Raw genomic sequence first — 15,082 nt, forward strand, 5'->3', positions numbered from 1 at the left:
GCAGATGCATCCTTTGCTACAAATGATCAAGTGTATACTAATTTAATGCTGTGTTGTTGCATGTCAAGAAATGTTTATTTTCTAACTTTGAAAGGAATTGAATTGATTATTTGCATTTTTTTATGTATTTCTAATTTTGTACAAAGTTGAAGGTGCAAGTTTTTAAAATCTGATTAATCGTCACAATAACTAAAAATAACCAGCCCTAAAAGGACATCTTTCGCATCTTTTCAGACCCCCCCTTTCACGAGGTTACCTCTAAATGAAATGTCACCTAACCTATATAAAGATTTCTACTGTGTGGGATCTAGTCTCACTATAAACAGGCCTAAGGGTTTGTTAGGGAACATTAGTGAAGAAGCAGCATCAAGGAACTCACCAGAAACTGTACAAAAGAATTGGTTTGTTTTCTCCCCTCCAGGCTAAATGCTAAATTTTCTGCCTCTTCAAAGTTTAAATAACTTGGAGACACCCGGCCTCCCACTCTGTGCCAGGAAGTGCAGCGTTGTGCTCGCTGGTCGGCTGTTTCCAGGCCAGCAGCGGGTTACAGTCCGGTGCGGTTGGCATCGACTGCGGCCCATCTGCCTGAGTTGACACGTTTGCTCTTACACCGCTTGTTTCCGGAGGACGGAACGTGCTGCGGTGTCCTGGCAAAGCTCCCTGAAATGTCAACCTGGCGTAACAAACCCGCGCCGCCCCTTGGACCTCGCGGGCCTGGACGCGGGGCCGCTGCCCCACATCAGACGGGCAGCGTGAGCCAGGAACATGCCACGGTAACACACACTGCTGATGGACTGCTGGGGCGCCACCATCTTGTTCGGGGTGAATACGGCTTGTTGGGTTGGGGTGGAGGATGATTGTTCTCATTATAGGCCTTGAACCTTTTCAGGACATCAGGCCAGCAGATAACAATGGGAACAAAATCTTACCAAGTACTTTTTGTCTAGTTTCTACAGCAAATGTCTGAGCAACAAAACTATCCATAAATAATTCCTTATTGATTAAAAGGTACTTAGTCCACTGGTGGATTATTTCACTTATAGAGTGAAAAAAAATCTGCTAGTGGAAAAAGTACTTTGAAAAAAATCAATAAAGAAATGATTTATTAAAACAAGCTCCTTTATTGTGCTTCAACATTACTTGTAAATTAATTTATGTCAAATGCATTAAGATATTTACCCTAGAAAGATTGTTTTTGCAGTGATTTAAAATATTTCTTTATCAGAATCTTGTTCTGAGCCCAAACTAACGGTTCCAGACCACAAAACATTGCAGAAGTTGCTGTATTTACAGTTTTTGTTCACACTAAAATTCAAGCACTTTTTCAAGCATTTTCAAGGTCAATTTTTAAACTTTTCCAGGACCACTTTTTGTAGATTAAGACAAAACAAATTAACTAAAATAATTAGTTTTAATTCACTATTACATGTTATCATGTATTACTGTTATTAATAATATATTGTCATAGTATTATACATTCTATTGCAGGAACAAGGTAAATTAAAATAACTTGATGAAAACATGCAACTTTTGGAAAAAAAAAACTTGTTTTGGCTCTCGGATGAGATGGTTTGTTTGAGTATTGACATTTGTTTATTTCGCTGAACTGTAAAGAAAAACACTTTTTTGCATCACGAGTCACATGACCAACAACCGGATGTTACTATTGGTGGAAAAAACAACAAAGACGACAACAGGAAATGGTTGGAGGATGATGGCGCAGCATGTTTTTTTATGACATTGTGTGAACAAACTTATTTACATATGATTTTAATATGGATTGTCTTATTTAATGGTAAAACAATTGTAAAACAGTTGTTTAAGACATTAGTGGAATAGCGATAGTTTTGCCTACATTTGTAATGAAAATGCTGCTACCGAAACAATTCAAACAAATTATGTCAAGTTAAATGACCTTCCTGTTCAAATTAAATGCTTAAACAGTTACAATAAATGTGTTGAAAATGTTCTCACATAAATAATTTTGATAATTCTAACCGACCTGAAACAAGAGAAGTTTAGTCAGATTTCACTTCATACAGTGGAAATAAAAGTGTCTGGTTTCAACTGTAACTAAGTTTTTAATCAAACATTTAGATTTCACTTTATTACAAAACTGTGCAGCTTGAATATCAAGCAATTTCCAAATCTTAAAAACACTGCATTTAAACTGAAGCATTTTGAAGGATTTTAGCCTGGTTTGGTGCAGGAGGTGCAGTGAGGGTCTGGTGTTGGCTGACTCGGCCTGCAGGCCCCTCAGGGCAGCAACTGTGAGTGGTCATTAACTCGGTGAGCAGCAGAGAGGGGACTCCTGCAGTAGTTAACAGCTAAATCCTCCTCATCAGTGCTAAACACCAACAACAGCCGTCCTCAGCACCAAAGAACATCGTGTTAGACCTTATAAAAAACAAGACGTCGTTATGCAAGAGCGAACCAGGAAGCGGTGCATCTCTACTGCTCTGTGCTGAATGTGAGGTTAGAGCCAGAGCGCCTGGCAGCTGTCCATACAGTGAATCATGTGTGTGTGCGTGTGTGTAGATGAATATGCGTGTGCACGGATGAGCTGTGGACAGGTATGACAGGCTGACCTCCACGTGTTACCAGAGAGAGTGTGTGGCCCAGTGTTACCTGTCATAACACGGGCTGCCTGGAGCCCAGAGCAGCAGCCTGACCAGGCCACTGGGCAGCCAGAAATAATAGAGACTGGCAACAGGGCAACGAGGGGTCAGATGGAGGGAGAGACAGGGACGGAGACGAGGAGGAGGAGGAGCGGGAGGAAGAGGGGGTAGGAGAATATGACAGGAGGATTCAGCATGCAGAGGTTTTACTCCTTCATGACAAATCTAAAGGTTCTATAAATGTATAGAAGAGATTCCTGGATGGACAGATGGACGAAAGAATGGATGGATGGATGGATGGATGGATGGATGTTTCTTTAATGGGAAGAGGAATATAATCTGTAAATATCAACGTATTTCCCTCCATCTTGTTCAGGCCTGGAAAACCTTTAATCCGTATTCCAGACTTTTTCCACCAGACTTCATGGAAATGTTCTGTTTGGACACAGAGGCAAAACATTTAGTGCAGTGAGAATAATGAGTAAAACGGGTCAATCAAGGAATGAAGGCATGCAGTTATCCTTCACAGCTAAAAATAAAATCAAGAAAATCTTTAATTTCAGTCTCAAATATCAATAATACACTTAATGTCCCACTAGAACCGAACCCACCTTTCATCACTTCCCGTTTGTTTCACCACTGAAAGGAGGCCGTCGTGCCGTCGCTCGCCTGCAGACGTCCAACCGTCCAAATTCACTCTGAGGAACTTGGCCGGCAATTAAAAGCTCTGGATTAAAAGTGATTGCGTTTTGTGTCCTGAGGAGGCGCTGCCCGCCATCTTGAGGGGCCTCATTAACATGTCCGCCGCGAGCCGCGCCGAGCGGGGCCACGGGCAGTTAAAAAAATAATGGAGACATTATCAGAGTTAATGTCCTGTACCTGGAGTGGAGGAGATTTTATAACCACCATTGTGATGAGCCACAGGCAGACAGTCTTACGAAAAAAGGGGAAGGTTGGATAAAGATAACCCTTCTTCTGACCAGACCCCCAGTGTGTGTGTTTTTGATCAGCTCCTACACGTTGGGAGCCCGAGCAGCTGGATTTCATTAATTGAGTGCTGGCAGCGCTCCGCTCTGGCGGCAGGGGTGAGTCACACTGGTGGGATTGGTCTCTCTCTCCCTGATATCATCTTCCAACCATAACTACAAATAATTATTCACTCAAATCCATTACCGGGGGTCAATCAAGTTCCCCAATCTGTTCTAAAGTCCAATTACTGGCGCCAAGGCTCCATTCGCGCCTTCCTGCAGATGAAGGCCTTGCCCACAGGCGACCCAGTAAATTACACACAGCAAACAGCGGAGTGTACATGTGTGGGAGAGTGGGCCTCCTCAGGTGTGTAATAAAGCAGAGGTACATACTGGACTCCCCTGGGGCATTCTCACTGAACCATCCAGCAGACTTCACCGGGTTAAATAGAATTAGCTCCGCGCAACGAGATGCACTTTGAATACCAACTGCGGCTCCGCACTCTACAGGCTAGAGAGCACGCAGCGCGCACACTGAAGCCTGGTATTAACATCCATCTCTGCGGTTGATATAATAAGACGTGTCGCCATGAGGGTCTTCTTATGAAGAGGCAGCAGCGTGACCCATCACAGCCGCGTAATGAGCGAGGCGCTACATGAGCCGGGGAGCCGAGCTGCAGCTCGCCGACGCCATTAAGGAGAGTCCAACTCCAACGTTTCTTTCTTAAGATAGTAAAGCACTTTGAACTGCCTCGTTGCTGAAATGTGCTATACAAATAAGCCTGATTGATTGATTGATCGATCATCGATGGAGGACATGCTGTTTGCTAGAGGGATGGAGAATTATAAGCCAGTTCTGATTTCCATTTTTTTTTATTTTTGGGTACTTACTAATTTCTGGTCTTGACTCAAAGATCAATTTTGAATCAAACAGTGGGCCTCCAAAAATATCGGATCGAATCATGAGATGGTAAATGATTCCCAACCCAAGTTTGAAGCCAGGCATAAGGAAAAGGATTAGGGTCACTGAAAAAACAAATGAATAAAAAAAATCTGATTTTTTTCTTCAGAATTACAACTTTACCCTGAATTCTGATTTTAAACTCAGAATTATGACTTTTCTCAAAATTCAGTTTTTTTTTCTCAGAATTCCGATGTTAATCTCATCTTTGATCTCAGAATTCCAACTTTTTTTCCTCAAAATTCTTTTTTTTTTTTCTGAAAGTTCTGACCTCTTTTCTCATAATTTTGACCTTTTTTCATCACTGATTCTCAGAGTGCCGACTCAGAATTCTGACTTTTTTTCTCATAATTCCAACTTTTTTCTCAGAAGTCCGACAAACTCAGAAGATTAAAGTCAGAATTAGTCTGATTAGATTCCCACCCCTAGTAAAAAGCCAGGCAGCTTATCCGGCTGTGTGTGTGTGTGTGTGTGTGTGTGTGTGTGTGTGTGTGTAAGGAGGGAACGGACGGTGCCTGGGTGTGATGTGTGCAACGAGCAGAGCAGCAGGGACGGCTGAAGCTGTGCAGCTCAGCAGTCCATGGCCAGTTTGTCACTGCCCCCCCTCCCAAATCAACCAGGTAGCAGTGCTGCTCTGACATTTCCCTCAGTGTCAGGCTTCCCCTTACGCTCTGATCTGAGCAGAAAACAACTAAACTCCAACACTGATACAACCAGCAGGAAGACAAACACAGATGTGTTTCCAGGCTACAACATGCCAGCTCTGACATTTTTAGCAGATCCAGTTTTTCAGGGTTTTCTCTCCAGACTTTGAGGCTTTGTGAGGGGAGCAGAGTTCCTAGAATGAAAACAGCACGAAGGCTTTGTTTAGATTTGTCCTACAGACTGCTGACACCGTCTTTCTAATCCTGTCCATTAAACATGAGAAACCTCATCAAAGAGGCAGTCTCTATCCCTCTGCTTACATTCAAGAGATCCAGCAAAATGCTAAACACATGTGCAGCGACTCTGTGTTTAGGCTAAAATGGCCGAACACGAGCCGACAGCAGTTGATTAAATCTTTCTTAGCGAAACCGCATGGTGTTGTTTACACTGGAGATAACTGTGTGTATACCTGTGTGTGTGTGTGTGTGTGTGTGTGAGAGAGAGAGAGAGAGCTGCAGAACTCACTGTACCCTGTTGCAAAGCCAGAGCAGTCACAGTGTGTATGCGTTTGTGCCAGCATGATGGAGGAGAAGGGAGTTACTCAGACCTAATGAATCCATCTGCATTCAGGGGGCATTCTTCCTCTCGTACGCAGACGGGAGCAAACGAGCAGCGACCTGGGAGTCTGTCCAGCAGCCTGGCAAGGACGGGCACAGATAACCGAACGCACCCAATAATTTCCCCCTAAAATACACAAAGACAGGCTAAAAGCTGCCTTCTTCTACTTTGTACTGTTCAAGGAATCACTCTTCTTTTTTTTCTTGGAGGAGGAGGGGAGCAGGAGCTACAGTACAGCCTGTCCTCCAGGAGAGTGGCAGCTGTTGATGTCTTCACCCCCGAGTGACCTGGCACCCTGCGCAACCTCAGTGAAGAATGGATGGAGGACAGGAGGCATTGGGAGGGGAGGGCGGCTTGGGAGGTGTGTGCCCCGTCATTAGGGTAATGAGCCCAGAGCTGGTGGTGTTTGGGAGACCTCTAGTGGGGGAAGTTTCAAGGATTTTACATACAGAACCAGGTGTTGATAAATGGAGTAATCACGCACAGCTTCGTGAATTATTCAGGAAAAAAAGGCCTAACCTAGATGTTAATATCTGCATCAGTCCTGACATTTTTCTCCAAAAAAGTTGTCTAATGAGATAAAACTTCAATCTACAGTAAGTGCAACTAAATTTACTTATCTTAAGTGAAATAAGATGCAACTGCAAATAAAAGAAAATGTATTAATAAACACAAAATCTAAGAAAATAAAAGGGTCAGAAAAAACTAAGAAAAATAGCAACATTAAAATACTGTTAAAAATGAAATAATTTGTCATTGTATAATCAAATGTTAGTTATTTCTTTTTTTTTTTAATTTAATATTTCCTACATGAGTTACTTTATGAATCCATTAATTTATTTTGATATTTATTGCCAATTTTGGCAGCATCAGTCCGCCGTAGTCTTTTATAGAGAACCTCACCTCGGTGTTTTTGGCCCCAGGCAGAAGAGGAAAAGCCAAAACCCAGGAGTAAAATGCTTGCAGGTAACTTTGATCACTCCTCTTCTTTCAAATGCAAACAACAACGGATGAAAAGCTTTGTCAATTTCTGTTACAAACACTTAAATAATCGATTTAAGATTCACATTTGTCTTTTATTTAACCATTTTAATCAAGTTAAAACATCTGTAAAAGATTTTCACAATAAAACACTGTCCATAGCAGCTCCGACAGGGTCATAATTATTTATATGCGAGGCCTCTTTTTGTTTAGCTTATCGTTTAAAGATTTTCATTGTGCTCAATTTAAAGCTGTTCTGGTAAATAACCCAGTTTGTAAAAGTGATTAGAAAAGGGATGGGAGCAGAAAAGCCTCAAGATCTGGACCTTTTTTCTAAACACTGAGAAACTTTAATGCTGCAGTGAAAACTGGACCAGCACCGACTTTAAAACTATCAGATTCATTATTTAGTCACTTGTTACTGTTATTGCCATGGAGATGAAGCCATACACCTCACTCACCACCTCTTACATTTGATGAAGTATTAGGGCCACACTAAGACAAAATAAAATAAAATTACAAGAATAAAGTCATAAAATCACGAGAACAAAGTCATATTACAAGAAGTCGTAAGGGAATAAAGTCAAAATAACACAAGCTTAAAGTTGTATCAATATGAGAATAAAGTCAGAATATTTCAAGAATGACATAATATTACCTTAAAGTTAGAAAATGACTATTCTTGTAACACTACAACTTTATTCTCGTATTATTTTGAGTTTATTCTGAAAATATTCCAACTTTATTCTAGTTATACGTCTTTATTCTCATATGAATATTCTCAAAGTACTTTGACTTTAATCTTTTAAAGTTATGACTATTTTCGCACAACTTAATTCTCGTAATTTTATGTATTTATTTTCTTAGAGTGGCCTTCATACTCTGTTATACTTAAGAGTAAAAATGAATCAGAATTTGGTTCTCAGAAAGGTTAGAAACAAACACTGTTTGTGCAAATCAAAGAATCACAGCCGTTCACGCCGTCCTGCCTTCCTTGACCAGAGGGGGCGCAGCGGCGATGACCACCAGGGATTTGTTCAACTCAAACGTTCTGTTGGCCGCCATGTTACGATGTCTCTGAGAAAGCTTTGAGAAGCAGGTCAGCAGCCAGTCCTGGAGAGATTTCTCCCCTGGTGACCTTCTGCTCCAGGCGGGGCAGAGTCCCTCTGACGGCCGGGTGGTTCTGGAAATGCCAGAGGACGTTCTCCTGGATCAGACTCCACATCCAGACCTTCTGCTGGGCCCGCCGCCGGCCTTGCAGCTCGCCGCTGCTCAGCATGGCGGCCCTGTACGCCTCCATCTTGGCCCAGACTTCTGGGATGCCCTCAAAGGTGTGGGCGGAGGCACGGACCACCTGAAGAGGGGGTTCGTGAGGGGGGGGGGACCGGGTCACAGACGTGGATTAAAACCCTCATCTGACAGGTTTGACAAAAAAAAACTTTAAAAAATAGTCTGAACCTCCTTCCACACATCGCCATGAAGAACTATCCAGACTTATTCAACTGTTTTACATTATTTCACATGACAGCACACAAGTCTGCATGTTTAGTTGTGATTTTATGTGAAAAATATGCAGAGTAGCACAAAAACTGTGATTTACCCGAGTAACTTTTTGAAATGTTCCTTCAGGGACATTTTAACTGTACCATACTTTTTACTTTTACTTGAGTAATGGAAAGTATCACTACTCTTACCTGACAAAAGTTTCTTGACACTCTACCCAGAGTGAATAAGTTTGCTGAATGAACAGGTTTGTTTTAACCAAAAATGCACCAGAGAGAAAAAACCTAAAGTGAGACCTCTTGTTTTTACACAATCTTTGTTATTCTAATATTCATTTCTATTTTTAATTTTCTATAAATTTAACAAAGAAATTGTCCATCTTCTTTTCTGCAAGTTTTATGCTTTTCTTTATTTTAAAAACTGAAGTAAATGGAGTTCTTTAAAAATAAAGTTTTCTCTTTTTAAAAGGTGTTGTAACATTTGCAGCTCTAAAAGTGTTATTTATCTGGGCTGAAGGCCAATGTGGCTCCTAGGGTTTTAAAAGTTGCAGACCTCTGCACTACACTATTATGCACAATATTATGTTGATCTATCACATAAAATCTTTAGGGTTGTAATCTGACAAATGTGTACAAATTTAAGGATATGAAAACATTTACAAGGTATTTAGCCCAACATGAAACCTTTAAACTCTAGAATAATAAATAAAAACAACAAAATAATGTTTGTTTAGTGAAAAAATGTATTTTGATTTTGTTTGATGGTTTTCTTTCTTGTTTTTTTGCACCTTTGAGATGTTTGTGGTTTCATGCAAAGCAAGACTGAATGTAGGGAAGTGAGTTAAAAATGAGAGAAGACAGCAGACTCCACTGATGGCTAACAGACTCACTGAAGGGAAAAAGTCTGGAAAAACACTAAAATTGATGGTAACGGAAGCGATGAAGCTTTTGTTTGAAAATGAAGGATTTTAGTAAGAAAGGAACAAGGTCAAGGCTGAGACGGAGCATGAAAAATACTATTATTACGTCTTCGTTATTGTCAAACCTTTCCTCCGCCCTCCTGTGTCGGCTAACATGCATGCAGCCATCGTCTCCTCACTCAGACTCACCTTGGGGTTCCAGGATCTGGTTTGTCTCCTCAGCAGTTTCAGGGCGCTGGTGTATTCGGTCTGGATCCGTCTGGCTGGAACCACAAGATCTCCATCTGACTTTGTCACCACCACCAAGTCAGCTCTCTCGATAATGCCCCTCTTGATGCCCTGGACATAATAAAGGAGGTCATTAACAAATAAACTCTGACAGATCTGTGCAGACTGAAAGAAGGATGGTTTTCAGGGTCGTTTAAGTTGATGTAAATAATTGTTATTCTAACAAAAAGGACTTTTGCATATATATATTTCCACTGGTACTGCATTTTTTCTGAACTAGTATTCACTTTTCATTTATTGTCAATAGTCTTGTCTTTTCAATGCACATTAAGTACATAAAAAGAGTTATCCTACTCCGTTTCACTTCCTTTGGATCGGTGTGTCCCATTTCTGATAAACACAGTATTTCTGTATTTTTACTCTATAATCTTGTTTTTTTATATATATTTTCAACACCTTTGGATTTTTGTGGGAGCCTTGATTTATCAATGCTGCTGTTGCACTTCAATTTCTCCAGCATGAGGCAAGGATATTTCTATCTTTTATTTTTTCCCATGAAAATCTACTCAAAACCCAAGTACAAAATTATAAAGATTAGAAAAAATACAAAAATGTTGGGTTAAACCTGCTTTAAGATTCCTATATTAAAGTACTACTATGTTTTAAAGTGTACACAAGACAATATCTGCCATAAAATATGAATGGAAACAGGAAGTTCCTGAAAGGTGCCTGAGGTTCGACGATCACAGGGCTGATAACTGACCAACAGGCGTTAAGCTGCCACTTTAAGGAGAAATGGGTGAAGCTATTGCTGCTGGTGACAGACGATGTATTCCAGCTCCTTTAATAGATAAAAACCTTCAGTGAAAACGAGGATTTTCTGAATTGAGCAGCCTCCCCTGGAGGTCGACCTGCTTCTATTTATACCATCATGCTTTATAATAAAATCCTTCTGGGGTCGCTTAGGCAAATACATGATTGTGGCCTCCTATCAAACACTTTTATAGCTTTTTTGTAAAGCTGCTTTTTTGCCTTTTAATGCAATGGCACAACAAATGACCGTGTTGTGAAACGGTATTCAATGTGATAAAATCATGCAGTGAGATTTACCAGCTTCTGTTAAGATAAGAGGCATAATCAGTTTAAAATCTTGCAGGTTAAATTGTTTGAATTATCATTTTGTATGGGTTGTTTAAACACGAGACAGGAGCGCAGAATTATACAGATTTATTTAAAATGGTGACTAGCTCCAGCTCCTCTCCCTTTAGAAACATAAAGTGACTGTTGCTTAGTGGTACAGATTGCTTAGTGATCGTAATGCAATTTTTTATAGTGTTCAATAATTGACAAATATCTTTTAGTCAATCTTGCATTTTTATCAAAGCAGCTGTCTCAATATTTTTTCGGTGTATGAAACTCTCAGCATCACCTGTGAAGAATAATTATAAAAGGTCCCAGGATGCAGCCCTGTGGAACCCCAACATATGTCTAATTATATATGAGGTGGGACACAGAGACACATTGAGTTTTGTTTGATAAGTAGGACTTAAGCCACAATATAACATTCATAGAAAGATTTTAATAAGTTTAATCAGAAGAACTTAATGTCTTTTTAAGATCTAAAAATAGCAAATATAAGCCAACAAACACTTAATGTTATCTATAAAAAAAACCATACAGTTGTTTTGGTGGAGTGGTTGGCAATTAGACCAAACTGCATTAAAATGATGTAATTAAAAACATGTTTTAACAGTTTAACATTGTTTCAGTGTTAATAAATTCTTCCATCTGATTTTAAGTCTGCATCACGTTTCTAATGAAAAAAACCTCGACTATAATCAAAACGAATGTCATCTCACCTTCCTGTCTAACCTCAATCACAACAATATGAATCATAATGAGCTGGCCTAATGAAGCCACTAATTATCCTAATTAATAAACTGATTAGCATATAGTTTTTGTCAGCAAAACAAACCTAGACTTCCGCAAATAAGACATCATCAACTCGTCTGTTTTGACAAAAATGTTAACTTTCCAGGAGGAAAAATGCACACGCATTCCAATTTTAACAAGTTTGGTATGAATGAAAAAGAAAAAAATTAATAAATCAAATTTTTTCCATTATAAATTCAACAGTAAGAAGATAAATGATCAGAATCTTCTGGAGGCTTTTTGATTAAATGTAAACAACCTTAACTACTTAGTTATTGTACATTTTCAACATTCAACATCTCTGTTGTTTTTATTTCATTTTTTAATTATGTAAAGCACCTAGAAATGCCTTGCTGCTGAAATGTGCTATACAAATAAAATTTGATTGATTGATCTCACATCTTGATTTGGCAAAATGTCTCCAAATCTATCAGATTATGATTATAAGCTGATACATCAGGCTAAACAGGGAAAACTTTACTCTCCTACTGGTGAAGCTATTGCTGTGTTTAGTTGAATGTAGATATGGGCTGACATATTTTTCTCTCATTATTGTGGCATTTAGCAAATATAAATAACCTGGTTAATTACAACTGACCTAAAACAAGAGACATCCTATGTCACTCACAAATTATAGTCAGGGATGACATGTAAAAACAACTTCTGAACCCGTAGCGGTTTCTAATTGTTAGGAAAACACGACAACAACCAAAAACTTTTTTATACCAGATAACATATGAATAATGTTCTGATATTTCAGCGTGTTGCTCCTCACTGACCTGGAGTTCATCGCCACCTGCTGGTGGGATCAGAAGCACAAACATGTCAACCATGTCTGCCACTGCAAACTCAGACTGACCAACACCTGAAACAGCAAAAAATGTTTCAGTCAGTAATGCAAGACCAGAACTTCAGCTTTCACTAAAAAAAAGCCAAAAAGTCACACCAAAAGGTCATAAAAACGTCTCCTACAGAGAAAAAAATATTTATTTTTTTTGCATTGTGAACTCAACTTCGAATGCCTTAATAGCAAATGAAGAAGTGAAAAAGAAAAAAAGTTCTTCTGAGGAATTGTTTGGGTGAATCATAAATGAATATTCATGAAGTCAAACAAACTTGAGATTCCTCACAGTGAATAAATTTTACCCTTGATATGCAAATCAGGGGCCTGGTGACCAAACTGTCTGAGTATCACTAAAGATCGAAAAGTGTGTATTAACAGTTACAAATACTTCCTGTGACTGTCACTCCTAGCTTTGTTCTGCAGCACAAGAAGAACCAAAAACACTTCCACCAAATCGATATCACACAAAACTATTAGTTTTTGTTTGCGTCACCCATCTGTTGGAGTATCCTTTTTTCCAGGTGTTCTTTAATCTGATAAGTAAACTCTTTTCAGGCTAATAATACGAACCTATAGCCAGCTATATATCAGAAAACATGAAAAACATTTCTACAGGTTTCACCAAATCAAATTTAATACTTTTAAATACCTTTTATCATGGAATTTAAGACCTATATCCGCACAGAAATGTAAGAACTTCATTCAGGCAAAAATAAATTTGCACTTACCTATGACAGATGCAAAAAAAATGCATAGCATTCCTTTAGTGAATTTGAACTGGGTGAAGCTAAAACTGTCATTTGAGGTGTTTTGACTAAAACATATTTACAGACTAATGTGTTTTTAATTTAAATGCAAAAAGTTAATATATTCTATACAGTTTTGGCTCAAATTACAATGACAATTACGCTTCAATTTCTTATGCGGCTTTACTATAGATTGCCTTACCAACAGTCTCCACTAGAACGATGTCATATCCTGCTCCCTCACAAAGAACGATGGCCTCGTTGGTTGTCCGGGTGACGCCGCCGAGCGTCCCCGAAGCCGGCGACGGCCTGATGAAAGCGTTCATGTCTCTAGAAAGCTCAGTCATACGAGTTTTATCCCCTAGCAAAGACCCTGCAACCAGAACTCAGTTAGTTAGTTAGAGCTTGAATTTTATTTTGAAGGACCATATTTTAACTCTTATTTGTCACCTCCTGAAGTGCAGGAGGATGGGTCAACAGCCAGCACTGCCACTTTGTGTCCCTGTCCAGTTAACATTTTTCCCACCACCTCAATGAATGACGACTTCCCAGCTCCAGGAGGGCCAGATAAACCTAAACACGAAACAAGTAGAGAATTAATCAACATTATAGTAAAGCTGTGGTATAGATCAGAACGTTTTCCAAGCTACATAAAACATGCCTTATTACTGTAAATTCAATACAAATAATAAAATGCTTTATTTTATTTTAAACATAATGCTTCTGCATTAAAGAAATGTAGATTAAGGGGATAAATGAAAAATCTGCAGAATGTGCCAATTTTATCCAATTGAAATGTACTCCTTTTTTATGTAAGGTGCATTGGCCCTAATACACCATCGGTATTAAACTTCTTGTTATAAACTTCCTTCATTTTTGTGGTGTTAAGGAGATTATTTCTTATGTGTTCCCATGGAAAAGCATCATCACTGCCTCTGTACCACACACCTACTCTAAAGGCCACTGGTTTTCCTCCATTTCTGCGCTCCTGCTCCCTCCTGAAGACCAGCACCTTCTGCAGCAACACCTGAGCCAGCTCCTTCTTCCTGGGATGCTGGGTCTCCACCAGCGTGATGGACTCCGCCAGGGAGGCCCTCTGTCCAGAGATTAGTCCATCATACAGTTTATCCAACAGTCTCTGTTCGGGCCCACTCAGGTCCTGGATGTGCTGGCTGACAGCAGTGCTGCTCACACTCCTGTGGATGTGGCAGCTGGAACCCGGAATAGTGCTGCTGTGACCCGGGAGGGAACCTGTTAAGATTCCCCCCTGATGGAGAAGCCTAACACCAGTGAGCGGAGGACGGTAGAAGTGGCGGAGGAGACGAACACCTAGCCGTCTCATTGTCTGGAAGGAAATGGGACATGAACCACCACCTGAAAGTCTCATCAAAATTGGTAAACATCACATTTTCTGGGCGATATTACCAAACACCGCCTAAGTTTCCAAAAACAGTCGTTTTATGTTCGTTAACGGCTGCTTATGCACGTCACATTTGACTAACGGTTAAAGCTCAATGCTAGCATGTGCGTTAGTAAGTTAACAGAAACTGTGACAGTGTTTTCTTTATCAGATGAAATATCAAGAAAGACCGAACTTACTGTGACCTCGCACCAGCCGCTCAGAGGTGCAGCACTTTACATGTCGGTCCCGTTTAATTCATTCTTTTCCGGTTTCCTGTGACGTCATTTTCATGGTCCGAAAAAAAGCAAACAAATGACTTAAAAAGTATATATTTTTAAAATAATCGAACTTTCTTTTATGATTCATTTGTAAAAATATTAGTTTTTTTTTTATGTCTTAAATAAACAGGCAAAAATATTTAAGTTCAAATATCTAAATGGATGCAATTCGCAATCATTACCTCTAGATGGCAGCGGAGGAAAACGATGTGCAGCAACCAGGAGACTTCGTGACTTTATTCCTAAAGCGCCACATCCAAACAAAATAACTTTTATTTGTTGTAGCAATTTACAGCACTGCTTCCCAATTTTTAGAGTTCGTGACCAAATTAAATGTTTTTTTTATTATTTATTGTATTTTATTCCAATACCTTATAAACTACTTCAAAAGATTTGGTCAGACTCCTATTTGTATTTATTTATTTACTGTTGAAACCAG

General features: G+C 39.6%; 1 protein-coding gene across 1 annotated transcript; it reads right to left on the bottom strand.

Moving 5' to 3' along the window:
* Positions 1 to 6,865: 6,865 nt before the first annotated feature.
* On the bottom strand, positions 6,866 to 14,640 carry mmaa (metabolism of cobalamin associated A). Its single transcript, XM_014997010.2, has 7 exons — positions 14,563 to 14,640; positions 13,912 to 14,308; positions 13,414 to 13,536; positions 13,166 to 13,336; positions 12,153 to 12,238; positions 9,403 to 9,552; positions 6,866 to 8,145 (listed from the first exon to the last, which is right to left on the bottom strand). The coding sequence occupies exons 2-7, from the start codon at positions 14,303 to 14,305 to the stop codon at positions 7,858 to 7,860; spliced, it is 1,212 nt and encodes a 403-aa protein (XP_014852496.1). The 5' UTR covers positions 14,306 to 14,308; positions 14,563 to 14,640; the 3' UTR covers positions 6,866 to 7,857.
* Positions 14,641 to 15,082: the final 442 nt, after the last annotated feature.

Source organism: Poecilia mexicana, unplaced genomic scaffold, assembly GCF_051168715.1.
Source record: "Poecilia mexicana isolate PSO_F unplaced genomic scaffold, ASM5116871v1 scaffold_1, whole genome shotgun sequence".
NCBI lineage: Eukaryota > Metazoa > Chordata > Actinopteri > Cyprinodontiformes > Poeciliidae > Poecilia > Poecilia mexicana.

What these genes read in the sequence shown, in the direction of transcription:
- mmaa (XM_014997010.2), bottom strand. Translation starts at nt 14,305, where the DNA reads ATGAGACGGCTAGGTGTTCGTCTCCTCCGCCACTTCTACCGTCCTCCG. An exon ending in ACCAGTGGCCTTTAGAGTAG is followed by an intron (nt 13,537 to 13,911) that starts GTGTGTGGTACA and finishes TTTCGTGTTTAG; the next exon opens with GTTTATCTGGCCCTCCTGGA. An exon ending in CAGGTGGCGATGAACTCCAG is followed by an intron (nt 9,553 to 12,152) that starts GTCAGTGAGGAG and finishes TATTATGTCCAG; the next exon opens with GGCATCAAGAGGGGCATTAT.